The 14,573-nt window shown below is 36.2% G+C and overlaps 1 protein-coding gene across 4 annotated transcripts in view; it reads right to left on the reverse strand.

The window, feature by feature from the left end:
• The window catches only part of PGAP1 (post-GPI attachment to proteins inositol deacylase 1), a 44,123-nt gene that overhangs the window by 23,426 nt on the left and 6,124 nt on the right, over nt 1-14,573 (reverse strand). For all 4 annotated transcript variants that reach the window (XM_075028056.1, XM_075028055.1, XM_075028057.1 and 1 more), the window contains exons 3-13: nt 12,375-12,550; nt 11,566-11,737; nt 10,314-10,474; nt 8,646-8,698; nt 8,403-8,469; nt 6,870-6,975; nt 5,056-5,111; nt 4,899-4,982; nt 3,108-3,157; nt 1,645-1,696; nt 1,318-1,395 (exon numbers count right to left, since the gene is read on the reverse strand). In XM_075028056.1, the coding sequence (XP_074884157.1) occupies nt 1,318-1,395; nt 1,645-1,696; nt 3,108-3,157; nt 4,899-4,982; nt 5,056-5,111; nt 6,870-6,975; nt 8,403-8,469; nt 8,646-8,698; nt 10,314-10,474; nt 11,566-11,737; nt 12,375-12,550 (1,055 nt within the window). The remainder of the gene's footprint in view (nt 1-1,317; nt 1,396-1,644; nt 1,697-3,107; nt 3,158-4,898; nt 4,983-5,055; nt 5,112-6,869; nt 6,976-8,402; nt 8,470-8,645; nt 8,699-10,313; nt 10,475-11,565; nt 11,738-12,374; nt 12,551-14,573) is intronic.

Here is a 14,573-nt window from a genome sequence, read left to right on the forward strand (position 1 = left end):
CACCTCTCCACACTCCACTGATAGTAACTGGCAGATAGTTTGTTCCTGTACCCAGCAGTACAAGTTTGGATAGCTTAAGCATGACTTCCAGGTTACTCTAGCTCTCACCCATTTGCAACAGCCTCCAAAAGGCTATTCAAACAGCTGAGAATGACTACAAACCACTTCGCATCCCTCCTTCTCAGGTACATCTTTTTTTTTTGGGGGGGGGGGGGGGGGGGTGGGTGGTGGGGGGGGTGGTGTCACAAAGGAGAGTGACTTGTCCAAACTCTGAATACAATTTCCTAAGCAAAGCAAGAACCTTTAGTTTGTCTCCTGAAGTTTAATCATGCAAAAGCAAAGCAACGTATCCAGCAGGTATGAGTTGTACCATCTCTAATAAGTATTTAGTTCACTTGAAAATTATTTTCCATCCCATTGTAAATCCAGCATTTGTTTACTTTTTAAAAGCAGTTTCCAAGATTTAACACTAGACTGCAGCTTAGCAGGTTACATTTCACAAGTGATCTCTCTTCTATCTTTGCTTATCTAGAATGTTGTCTATTACTAATTTAACTGCAAGATGTCTCTGTCACAACTATCTGAAGATATACACATAGATGAACATTACAATCACTTCAGCTGTGAATAATTTCTTGGATCATGGATTATTATACCACTGACACATTCAAGCTCAGCATTCTGCCATTTTCAGGACTAACTAGAAAGGCCTGCCAGACCCAGCTGGGTAATACACAAAGTCTGCTTAGATTCACTGCAAACGTTCCTCTTACTGGGATCCTGAGAGGCCTTGATGCAAAGATATCCAACTCATCTGAGATTCAGAACTATCAAACTCTGCAAAACTCAGTCTACCACATCATGTACGGTCTCAGAGCTTGCAGAGATATCTGTACCATGCTCCCCAGAATCCATATGTGGTGTCTTCAATTATCTACAGCATTCTCCACTACCCTGGATAAGAGAACTGACTGTTCAAAAAGATAAATATTCACGAATGCAATCAGAATATTAAGAAAAACAAGGAAGAACAACACTAGAATCTCCAACAAGAGCTCTAAGAATTGGTTTGAGAACTGTTCCTTTGTATGTTTCAAGTACTATTCATGCCTTGTGTTTGGTATTTTATCAAATGAAAATGTTTCTGAGTTTACAGAATATAACAAAGTTACCTTCAAACCACACTGGAGCGTAGGTCTATGGTTTCTCAAAGTAACTTAGCACCTATTTAATACAGTTCCTTTTCCTTCTGTCGTAGCATCTGAAAGCTGTGAACACACTAAGCAAGCAATTTCTGCCTTTTTTTTTTTTTTTTACCTTATTGCCAACTGTGGGTGGTACCTGAATGACAATGTGGGACAAAGAAGTATAGTCCTGAAGTTTCAGTAGTACAACCTTAAAAAAAAAAAAAGAAAGAAAAAAAGGGGGGAAAAAAAGAAAAAGAAAGAAAGAAAAATAAAAGCTATTACTGAACACACCCCTTCGTTTGCCCCTTGCCAGTTCCCAGATGTCCACCTCTGGTACCCCTTTCTTGAGAATACAACTGCACGTTCCAATGCTGTAAACAGAACAGATCCTTCTCCCATGACATGCAACTACCCCACAAAGCACCTCTCCCTCCTACAAGTTATGTACAGTACTTACCTTGGTGGCTGGAAGTAACTCAGCTCTCCAGGATAAATCAGTAGCTTCCAGGCTGTAAAAATACATGCACATTAAAGGATGAGCATATTAATTATGCAGACACTACATTATGACAGTGGATTAATATACCAGCTTTTCTCTCTCTCTCTAAATGGATTCACATGATTTTAAATTGAGAACAAATTTGGGTCTACTACAGTTAGCTACCATAGTAATTTATCAAACTATAATCATTTCAGGTATTGCAAATCTTGTTTTTGCAAAAAAAAGTCAAGCAAAGTACTAACTCTGTCATACACAAAACATTCAGCAGTTGTTAGCCATGCAACTTCAGACACAATGAAAACTCTTATTGAGCTAAAACAGCACTGGCATTGAATTAACACAGTTCTATTAGCATTTTTTAAATGTCAAAAGTACCAATTTTTCCTATGGGAATATCTAAAACATACCATATAAAACAAAAAATTGTTAGCTGCTGCAAAGTTTGCAGCAGTTATAAAATGGTGTGTACCTATATTAAGTTAACACACTGAACTGCAACACATTCATTCAGTCATTTTAAGTTATGATTTTTAGAATACCAGGATACTTCTGTTTCTCTAAATAGTGTTACATGACCTCAGGACACAGTCCACAGCAAAACCACTATTACTGGATGACATTTTAGGTAGCTGTCCTGAACTAGGCTAACCTGCACTTGATGCTGATCAAAGGTTATACAAAGGAGTAACAGCCAACTTCTCCTCGGATTAGGAAAAATAATAATGACATCTGGCTATCAGCTAGAGGCAAGACTCTGTGGCTATACACCTCAGCACAGATCCCAGAAGAGATAAATACTATGCTAGCTCAATTCCACCTGGAAGCTTCCCCTAATCTGAAGGGTAGATTGAATTTACTTTGAGTTTACTTTGCAAATGTGAGCTAAGCCAGTGTTTTAAATCCATTTTGTAGCAATTGTAATGACCCGATTCAAATATTCACTAAATCACCCACATTTCTAAATATTTTTCATATGACAATAGTGATTTTGGAATAAGAAAAACAAAAAAAAGAGATGCTTCATTCCACTCTTCTGAAGGCTCTGAGTGACACTCGATGTCTTCTGTCATAGGATGCTAAAGAGATGCTACAAAACACACAATTTAGGAATCCAGCACAGCATGTAGTGTCCACAAGAGAGCAACAAGAGCAACTTTCCACTGCTAGGAAGGTCAAAAATATGGCTTAAAGAAGAAAAAGTTCACCTATTTTAATCTGTATCCATGCAGTAATTTTGAGAAAACCTATTCTTTCCTGTTTTCTTGGTTATACAGGAAGCATGAATTATTCACAGTAAGAATTTTACTTTTCTTCCCAATCTCTTCCTTCCTAAAGAGGAGGATATTTTATATGCTTTAATTTCAAATATAGTCTCACAAGATCCATCTGAATAAAGAACAGGAACTGTTTATACTCACCACGTTGATGAATTACTGTTCATACAGCCATAAATCCAGCTACTTGTGTCCTGTAAAGTCAATACCATAAAATAGTACATTACCTATGTGTGATTGTACTAATAAATATATTAAAAATAGCAATTCTTTATTCCAAACAATGCAGGAGTTAATGCTGATAATGTTCTCCAAAATTTCTACATGCTAACTGTTTCAGCGCACCAGATGTCAGCAACTAAAAATCCTCTGATAGCAGAGCCTTGGTGCAATTATCTTAATAAAATGAGGAAAACTTCCATCTTCATCTCACTCCTTTTCTATTAAGTGTGTCTGCAGCAATCACGATAGTGACCAAACTCTCATAAGGATGTCAAATGCCAAAGTGTAAAAGCAAAGATGATGATAAAAACAGTCTCAGATTTCCTCAATTATTTAAAATAAAAGATATCCACCAACTTTTTTTTTCTTTATTTCACAATGAAGTCAGACTTCTGTGTTAACAGCAAGTGATATCCTCCATTAAAAGTCTGATATCATAATCTTGGAATTACAAGGATGGAAAGATGAAGGATAAAAGGTGGGGGTTTCTTGGAACCGTTTTAAATAACTTTTGTGCCACCTTTTCTAGTTATGAATCAATACATTTTCTAACAATGAATACAGGGTTGAGCAAACAAACTTTCATAATTTCTCTTACAAAAAATATCTGCCTTACATATGATGTAAAAATCAATTTTATTAGAGTTTAATCTTTACTAACTAAAAGAAACACCTCAAGGTACTATCCTAAGTAGTTGAGGAATACTGTAGCTTTTTAATGTTCTACTGCTCCCCCCTTTGAGCATTTAAGTGTTCTGAAGTGATAGCACCATGATGCAAGTATCTCAGACATTGTTCTGTACCTCCTCCTCCTCAAGCAGTAATAGTCCTATCTTTAAGATATTGTAACAAAGGCAAAAGTTACCCTATTAAAGCACAACTAAGATCACAACAAATGTGTAAATATTGAACGTGCTACTGGGAAGGACAATTAGACAAGCACAGAGAATATACAATCTTTTTTCACAATGGTGGTATGAACCTTTTCTTTGGTAAGGGGAGGAATGGCAACAGGCAGGCATGATGGAATGGGAAAGCATCTCAATTTTCTTGCCACTAATCTAAAATACTTGTGTAATTGTGAAAAGCATATTTATCCATCTCCAGTTTGCCAGGAGACTACATTCATTCCTTTCAAAAAATATTTTTAAAAAATTTAAAAATCATTTTGGCTCAATTTATGTGTCTTGAGCTAAAAATACAGGAAATGCACATTATCGCCTCTCCTCTCAATTGAGGAGACAACTGAGAAGGTGCTGTTTTCTCATCTAGCTTCCATTCACTTCCACTGCTTAGTGGAAGATCTCTGTAGCCTTTCAGGATCACTTAAATTTTATTATGGGAAAGCAAACCTATAAAAAACTTTCCCAAATTAGAAGTATGGCTGAATCCTGGCAGCACTAAAAATAACTCCTTCATTCAAAACCATCAATATGTAACTGCACTAAGTTAAAGGAGAAAGTAATCTGGGGCTAACCATCAGAGAGTCAAAAATAATTTGAGGTTCAGGTGGCATTGAAGGTTTCAGATCTTGAACACTAACTGTGACAAGCTAAAACAGGAAGTACATCTGACACAATGTACTAGGCTGTGAATGTAAATGGATGTCAGTAATTACAACAACTCTTCATGAAACTGTCTTAAAACTGCAGCAAATTAAATTTAAAAAAATGCAGCTTTATAAACAAACTCCAGACATTAAAGAAGTCTCACCAACATACTGTTTTCACAGTAAACATGACTGTATGATTTTCTGTGGCTCGCAAGAGGAAATGTGAAATATTTTCCATCAGAATCCTTAAAAGAAAAAAAAAATTGCTCATTAGTAAAAAAAATAGACATAAAAACACAAGAAAAAAATGTTACTTACATTGTAAACTGAATAAGTCCATTTTGAGGCTTTGACTGGAATCCACATGAAAGCTCCTAAAAATAAATGTTTTTATAAGCCACACTGAAGGAACAATTATCCTTATCTCCAAAGTCTTATCTTTTACTTATTGCCAAGGTCTTATCTCTTACCTGTAAATGGCCATAAACTTTATAAGCTTTAATCAACACCCAGGATTGCTACTGCTTAGAATTACATGCAACACTTACAATCAGTTACACAGGAAATGGTAAAACCCTAGGATCCAATTACTACATATTAATTGTAAAATGAAAACCCTATGGATCTTGAAACAAAGCTCTCAAGGCAACAAAACAAATAAGAAACTGAATGATACTAATGTAATTACAGGGTGACTGATTAAAGCTGAGGCAACATTAGAAACAGCCCCAATCTTTGTTCCTGTCAGCCTTTTAAGAAAACTAATACAGAAACTTGTGTAGAAGCAAGTCAACGATGAAGCAAATAACATGTACAAGAAAATAGTAGCAGTTTAAAGATATGTCTGGAGAAAAAAAGTAAGAATAATGAAGAGATCAGAGATGCAAACAATGCAAATTGTCACGCAAGAAGATTAATATCTTTCTCCTATGTAACTAGAGTAACAAGTTCATCACAGAAATTTAGCTAAGTGTCAAGAGGTCACCACAAACAGGACCATGTAAACATGAAGTCCAATTTAAACATATTCCTCCTTATTGCTAAAAACTGATCCCAAAAAAGGCAAACAAACAATCAGTTCCACAGCCTCTTTGGGCACCTGTTCTAGTGTTTGGCCACTCTCCTGGTGAAGTACTTTTTCCTAATATCTAATTGGAATGTCTTTTGTTGTAACTGGACTCTACTGCCTATTGTGTTATCACTGTGTACCCCTGAGAAAAATCTAGCTTCGCCTTCTCTCCAATCTTTCATTAGGTACTTGAAGACAGCAACAGGATCCCCCTCAGCATTCTCTTTAGGGTGAAGCAAAACCAGCTCACTCAGCCTCTCTCCCCCATGTCCTATGCCCCAGGAGCTAGCCATTTTGGTGGTCCTGTGCTCCATACTCACTTCAGTATATGTCAATGCCTAAATGCCTTCTTATACCAGGGTGGCCAAAACTGGACACCAAAGTTCAAGCTACTTAGTACTTCTGCAATAGCTTACATTAAGAAAACTCATGAAATAAAATGGTTTTCATAAAATGGTTCAGCCAACTTCAGCAAAACTAGAAATACAACTGTGCCCTGCAAAAGTTCTGTTTAGTTCCCAAGACTCCATGCAGTCAAAATTTCTCACCTTTAACCATGCATTCTTAGCAGCTACAAGGAAACCATTAGTGTGCAGTCAATTTTACCCTGCCACGTCATGGAAAAAAAAGGAAGTCACTGATGAAGCAGATCTGAATATTCAGGATTTCCAGGAGCAGCACAAAACTAACACAATGGCTCTACAACACCGATACTATCCTTCCTGTAAGCATGGGATGTAAGCTTAGATTAGCATTTAGACTGCATTTTGACATCCAGCTATTCCTAATTTCTGGGATTGTCTACTGGACAGCCTGGTATAAATATGACTCCTGCTCATCCCCCAGAATCTAAGCCATATAAAAGTGACAGATTTTTGCTCCTACCCCTTTTAACCTATTTAGTGCTGAAAACACACAAAAGCTGATAGTTTACGTCTATAATATATCATTTTAGCAATGTCTGAAGAAGGACAAAATGTATTCTAGAAGTTTGTTAGTGAGAAGATTAACTATGAACAAAGGAGTATCGCTGAATCCTGTTCAAAAGAAAACTGCTGCACACCTGTGAGTTCCGTAAAAGCTTCAGGGTTTTCCTCAAATGTCTTTGCAGGGTGTCTCACAAAGTGGTGATGCAATACAGACATTCTCTTCTTTGGATCCTCAGTTATCTAAAAAAGGAGCAGATTGTCAAGTTTTATTTTACCTATTTGTGTGACTTACAATCGTTACATGATCATAGCTAGCAATACAGTTATGGGATGAGAGGCAGGAGATATTGTTAGAAGACATGGTACACTTCCTATTCTAAATTCAATAACCTGAACAAATTAAGTGCCATCAATGGTCAATCACTGCAGTACAGAAAATCTACATGTTATAAAGCATAGCTAAAACTTTTAGTTTTGTATCCTTGCCTACTCTTAACACAAGGAAAACATTCTATTAAACTTTCTTTATAGACACACATGCATTCTTTCTGAAATAACACTTATGTTTAGGACAATTCTCCCATTTATATTTACTAGTCTGAGTTAACAAATCCATCTTACTATATCTGGTCTTAGTATTTCAAACATCCACATAGCCGTAGAGCTACACTGGGATTCAGGTTTTGTGGGTTTTGGGTTGTTTTCCAAAATCACATTTCCAGGACTAATTTTTCTCTATTCAGCTTTTCAAAATTGTGGCCATTACGACTGATTTCTGAAAAGTTTTACCCACTAGCACACTGTCAGTCAACTCTAGAACTGTACCCCTTTTTGTCTCTCTACATCCCATGTTAAAGTCAGTACACCTAAGGAACTAGAGAAGTCTGCCCCAAACAGCCTCAAAAAAACCACCTGGAAGCTTCCCACTCTTATGTCTGGGGCTCTGCTCTTTCGTATTTACAACCTCTTGGACCTTAATTCCAATTCATGTTTATTGCTGCATAACATTTCAGAAAGAGAACAGAGTACAATGGGAGATTTCTCCAACAGTTTTCAAAAAGTAAGATGTGGGATATTTATTTAGAAAAGCAATAAACAATGGTAGCTGGAGGTAAACAAATACACTAGTATTTTACTTGCATTCTGTTTGTGTAAGTGATATTTGCAAAAGAACACCACAAATACGTGCTGGCCAATGTGACAACACATGGGGAAGTTTGAGAAGTAGTATGTCTGAGTTAAACTATCACAGTTTTTCACCCTTTGTATACTAGTCAGAGAAGGTGTCTCAAACACGCTTTAAGAGGTCACATTCAAAGCGGCACAGCTAGCAAAATTTGTTTATCCTGGTGCAAGGTCAACTAAATCTGCTGCATTATGGAAGAAAAGTTCAGTCCACACTCCAGCTATCAATATACTCCAGCAGTCAATAATAAAAACTGAGTTAATACCTAATTATTTCTGACACGTTGGTTGAACAACACAAAGCCACGGGATTTTTCAGTGGCTGGTACAAAACGGCAACAATTTTCTCAGCATGACTTAAAATAATCAAAAAGGAGTTTTCTATATAATAGGTAATAGAGTGATATTTGTCTTGATTAAGTATTCAGGGATGGAAGAAGAAAGTGTGATGGGGAAATATACAGGAAATCACATATACAAACCTGCCTTGTATTTTCATCTATGAGATCAAAAAAAGCTCTAATGGTAGCCAGGATCAATTCTTTGCACCTAGAAGACAGAATAAGTAAAAGTAAATCTAGAAAGGAGACATCCAGGGCAATAAAAGTGGTCAGAAGAGACATTATAATAATATTATGCTGAAGTTAAATTATTGTGTCATGTGATAATAGTAGAGAACAGAGGGATGTACAGTCAGTCAATTAACCTTTGTTCCATTAGCTTACCACACTATGGAGAGATGGTCTGTTGAGGCCCAAGCTCTAGGCACAGCTGAGCTCTGTTTGGGGAAGGAAAAAGTTAAGATTTTGTTAGCATTCAACATTGTAAAATTCTAAGCAAGCCTTTCGTCTCCTTATTTAAACAGATTTGCACAATTATTAAAAAGAATAGCATTTATCTTAAGAGTTTCAGGGACTAGGGTACAATAGAATGACTTCTTCAATCAAAAATCTTACCAGTGCTGAAGCACTTGTAAAACAGGACTTGTAAAACAAAATGACCAAATTATCTATGTTAGATAGCAGAGACTAATGGTGAAAAGTCAAATAATTTTGTGGAGGAAACTTACCAAAAATTTCTTCAAAAACTGCTTCTATGACTAATCTTACTATTTTAATAAGTGATCCTGGCACACAAGAATAGATTCATGCCAATGAAAGGTGCTGCTGAAAAATCAAGGGCATCCTCAACAGAACGAAGCATCAGAACACCATGCAGAAAGAACTGGACAGTTTGAAGCTATTCATTTGTATAAGTGTATTGCATGTATTGTATTTTAGGGACTAATAATATCAAAAACACCTCCCATAAATGGAGCTTATCACCTAGTTGTACAACTTGATTCAAGTAAAATATGAACTATTAATGCATTACAGTCGGGAAGAAAAAAACAAACCAAACCACAAAAAAACAACCCCCAAAACAAAACAACCCCCCCAAAACCTACAAACCAAAAACCAAGAAAACTTGAGAAAGAATTGGTACCACTACACGTGAGATCTCATGCAAAATTCTGGTCACCAACACTCAAGAGAAATGAAAGTAGAGCAGATGGAGAGAACGGTTACTAGGACAAAGGGAATGCAGAGTTAATCTTCTTAGCCTAGCAGAATCAGAGCTGAGACTATTTATAGACAGCTTTTTGTACAACGGACAGGGAGGTAAACACCAAGGGAATGACAACTATTTCGGATAACATTTCAAGTTGATGTCAGAACAAACACATTTAAAAACTATCTTGTGCTAAAAATGGAAGTTGGAAATTACAAATTTTCTCCCTACTGGGGAGTGTTTTCCAGCTTCTTCCATGTAGGGAACAGGTTGATGGTGGGGGGATGGAATGACAAACCTAACTACTTTATGATGTCTCTTGATTAATTTTGGAAGGAGATAGATGCTTGCAAAAGCAGAAGACTGGACTTGATGATCCAGTACATCCTTTCTATTCCTAAATTCTCTGAAAAACAATGAATACAAAAAGAAGGCTCCAAGCCAGAGCTCTCTTTTTTATAATCAAACAAGCAGTCTACTTGTATACTGCACATCTGTCAGTCTCCATATACACATCTCTTGCAAAAATGCAGGAAAATAAAACCTGAGCTCTGGAACTGAAAAGGTGCAAGAAGGTGGTGAGAAGAAACAGTACCAAGTGGTAGATGATCCAAATAAGCCCCAACACATACTCTTCCAGTGGACACTAATTTATACTACATCAACTGTTTATGATTTTATAACCGTACACTATCTACTTCATGTTTTCACAGGCAGTATTTTCATGTTTAGTTATACTATGCTGCACATATAGACTATAATTAGACATTGATACATGCGTTACATAAAAAACTATCTAACATAACTCCATGCAAAACCAAAAAAATAGTTTGCTTTTTTACCACAACAGATAAGGCACTGTCATGTTGACTCAATCTTGGTAGAAAAGCCAGTCCTGAACGAACTTGGTAATCTCTGAATCCTCCCGCCACAGAAAGGGTAGTTAAATTTCTTAAATCTTGGGCTTTTAGAATCCAATGATTGTTTACAGCTGTATAAAAATCTATAAAATATATTAAAATCAATCACAATTTCCCCATAAGTCTATTTGATATACAAAAAAAGCTAGAGAAACATTTAACTAACCGTTTCTGTAAGCCCCCCTAGTGGCATTCAAGCTCTGATTATCACTTTTGATTCATATAAGGAAGGAAAATTATTGTTTTAACCCCAAGGAAGCAGCAGTTGGGAAAGACAGATACACCTACACTTTCTGTATCAGCTTGAGCACATATATTGTTAAAGTAGCAAACCATAGGTTTATTTGAAGGACAGCCACAGTCCAGAAACAGTCAGCAAGGAAGAAGCATTGCATTGCAATCAATTGTAGGAGCAAGAATTAATACAAGCACAGTAAATCAAATTGAGCAGCTAAAGGTAATCCATTCCTCTCAGGAGCCAGAGAGCATAGTGAAAATAAATGTCTGTTTCTTTTCCTTCACCAATTCTCTCAATATCTACACATACCGGCACAATTACCACTGAGCACATATTTCATCATTATAGCATAGCAAAATCTAGCTTTTCAAGAAGTGTATAGTACATGCATAATGATTATACTTTATTTTTTTATGCCACAGTTATTTAGGTGAGCAGAACATATGACCTATCTTTTGTGTAAATATATTATATAAAATATATAATTATATCTATATTTAATATTCTCACCCCCTCAACCTTTGGGCATGACAAACATTAAATTTAGCAACTTCTACAGAAATAACACTATTTAGGCAATTCATTTGATAAAGAAAGCCATTACAGAGGTCAAGTTTTACAAAAAAGAAAGAAAAAATGTCATTCACTGAAGAGCTTACAAATTTAGTAATGTGCTCTGCAACTTACTAAAATTACAAATTATTGAGAGCTCCAGGCTCTGCACAGAAGCTAAAGTCCACACAAGCCATTTTATGACACTTTACTTTCTCTCAGTATCCTAGCGCTCTCAAACAACCACCTGAGTAACAGAGGAATAGATTAATTACAGTAAACAAAATAGCATATTTTGGTGTTGATTTGCAAGAATCTCACCTATTAACACTTGAGAGGATCAATAAAGAAATACAATGTAATTAGATAACCTGCAATACTTACCAGTAAGATATTTGTCTAAAGGCATTACAGGTGCAACATGAGGCGTGGCTTGTGTAATGAGGAGGTTTATAAGTCCAGGCTTAAAATTCTTCAGAGTAAGCAATGCTCTTGCAACAAGACCACCCATGGAATGACCTACTATTGCAACACTGGTTGGTGCAAATTCTCGATCCTTGAGCAAAGAGCAAAGGGTAATTAGTCACATCAAAAATATCTTTGACATTGAACTATGGTTATCAGTTGTACATTTTTTTCCCCCAAATTAACTTATGTCCTCCCAAGGATAATATTAAACTTGTATCAACTTGACGAGTTTACAAAATGAATATAAATTTAGTTGCTATCTCAAAAAATGTGCTTAACATGAAGCTTCCAGCTCAAAAGGAAATATTATATAGCCTGTGTGAGCATAAGAAACTTACGCTTATTTTAATTTCTGAGACTCTTAGGGACATAGGACATCAAAGAACTTTCCCAGAGAAAAGTGGATGTAAGGTGATGCTATACTAATACTTTAATAAGCTAGGGAAAGCGTATGTATCTACTACAAAAAGCATACAGTGTGCATGGAAGTTTTTATTTAGAAACACAATATAGGACCTAACCAAAGCTCTAGGATTGTCACAAGCATTAAAAAAATCTATTAAAGAGCAGCAATTCCCTATTGTACTACTATCACATTCAATTATCTACACACATTATAAAGTCTCCCTCCCTTATTCATCATTCTTCAGATTTCCAGCAGAAAACACAGCCCAGAATTCCATTCCCAAATGCAAGTACATTATTCAGCATATGTTGCTACTTACCCTGTACAACTTAAGAATTACTTTTATGCATTCATGCACAAACTTGGTCTGTCGTTGCAGACTACCACCATACAATGCAACCAACTCCTCATTAAAGTTGACACTGAAGAAATTAAAATGATACTTGAAGTCAACATCTTCTGCTTTTCTAAGTGCAATGGAGCCAAGAGAACGTACTGGGAAAAGAAACCACATCATTTAGAACAGTCTAATAGTCACTGCTTAGCACCATCATTAGCAAACACATAAATATATAACCTATTAAGAAACAAACATTATCTTAAATCCATTGTTCATCTCAAGTCATTTATAAAAGTAAAAAAAAGGTGAAAAAGACATCCAAAAGCAAATAATCTCTCTTCTAATATGCAATCACACTTGCTTTACAAAAACAGATTTGAAGATATAAATAATTAGAGCAAAAGTATCCACCAGTCACTGTCAGAACTGAATTGTAAAATGAGAAAAGAAGTAATTATTTCCTATTTTTGTAAGAATCCCTCTGATAAAAAAATATTAGTAAACATATAACAAGAGCTTACAGAAGAATGTGGAAAAGAACAAACCTGATTAGAAGAAAAGAAAGTTTGGAATGAGCTACCAAGAGCTGCATGCTATGCTTACGGCAGTTAACCATGCAACCTAGTTTACTGCTGACTAACGAGATATTTTATATCAAAACCAAATTTGTATAAGATCAAGGATTATGTTCCTCCACCTGAGGACTGCTTTTGTCATCTCATTTGCATCTCCTTACCGCCACCAGGACAAGAAGGCAAAATGAGCATTCTTGACTTCAACTCTAGAGGCATTGCTACTGCTAGGCTTTCCTAAAATTCCTTTGAAGAGCATCAACTCTAGGACAATATTCCCAAATACCACCAAGATATGTATGGGGGATTGGAAAACCAAACCCTAAAGGACACTTTTCCGCCTAAAAGCTCAAGGGAGAAAAAAGTTCTGTTTACAAGGTCTTGCTGCTGACCTGTCTTCTCTGTCTAACCCCAGCTGCTATGTATTACAGCCTTCTGAGTGCAGAATTGTCCCTGAGTTTCCATGGAGACATGGCAGGATGGGAACAGTAATGGCTGCAAATGAAAAAGCATGGTAGAGAAAGAAGAAAATAAAAGAGAAAGTCCCAGAAGTAAGTACCTAAAATAACTAATGATCACCAGAAAGGTCTGCCCAAATCCGGCACACAGAAGCAAGATTCTTCTAGAGTGCCACAGTTTCAGAGATCTGCAGCCTGCAAAATCCTCCTTCTTGGAGAAGTTTGCTATAGAAATTAATGTATCAAACAAATTTCAGCAAAGCTTATGCAATGGGAAAATAATATTTATGAAATACTTTATATGTTCAAACACCCAAACAGATATTATCAGCATGATAAAAATTATAAATCTAATCTGTAGTCAAACATTTCACCAATTCTATCCAAAGCTAATAAGCAATAAAAACACCTTCAAAATGGTTTGAATAGACCTAAAAAGTATTTAAAAGATCAAGTGTCTTATCACAACTTTATATCTTGTAGGTCATGATAAAAGCAACAAGAATATTGCCAAAGATCACAAGGCAAGTATGTGACAGATTCCTAAATAGAACGCAGGACCTCAGTTCTCCCAATCTCTGGTTCATTCCCAAAAATTAAACCAGACCACCATCTTTTACTCAAAGTCTGAATTTTGTACATTTTACAAGGTTCATTTTAGTGCCCATGGAAGATGATGAATTAACATGTTTCAAAAGTCCCTGTAACACATTAAAACCTCCTGAAAGGAGGTTGTAGCAAGGTAGGTGTCAGTCTCTTCTTCCAAGTAAGAAGTGATAGGACGAGAGGAAACAGCTTCAAGTTGCACCAGGGAAGGTTTACATTGGATATTAGGAAAAATTTCTTCACCAAAAGGGTTGTCAGGCATTGGAACATGCTGTGGTAGAGTCACCAGCCCTGGAGGTATTAAAAAGAAGTGTAGATGTGGTGCTTAGGGACATGGTTTGGTGGTGGATTTGGTAGTGCTAAGTTAACAGTTGGACTCAATTATCTTAAAGGTCCTTTCCAACCTAAATGATTCTATGAAAATAACAAGCCCAGCAAAGGCAGCAGCAGCACTTCTGTCTTCATCGCTCAGCAAATATGAACATATTTTAAGCAAGTATGAAAATAACAATAGCAACATCTTCTCTGCTCATCTACGTATC

Source organism: Buteo buteo, chromosome 5 (assembly GCF_964188355.1).
Source record: "Buteo buteo chromosome 5, bButBut1.hap1.1, whole genome shotgun sequence".
Taxonomy (NCBI): domain Eukaryota; kingdom Metazoa; phylum Chordata; class Aves; order Accipitriformes; family Accipitridae; genus Buteo; species Buteo buteo.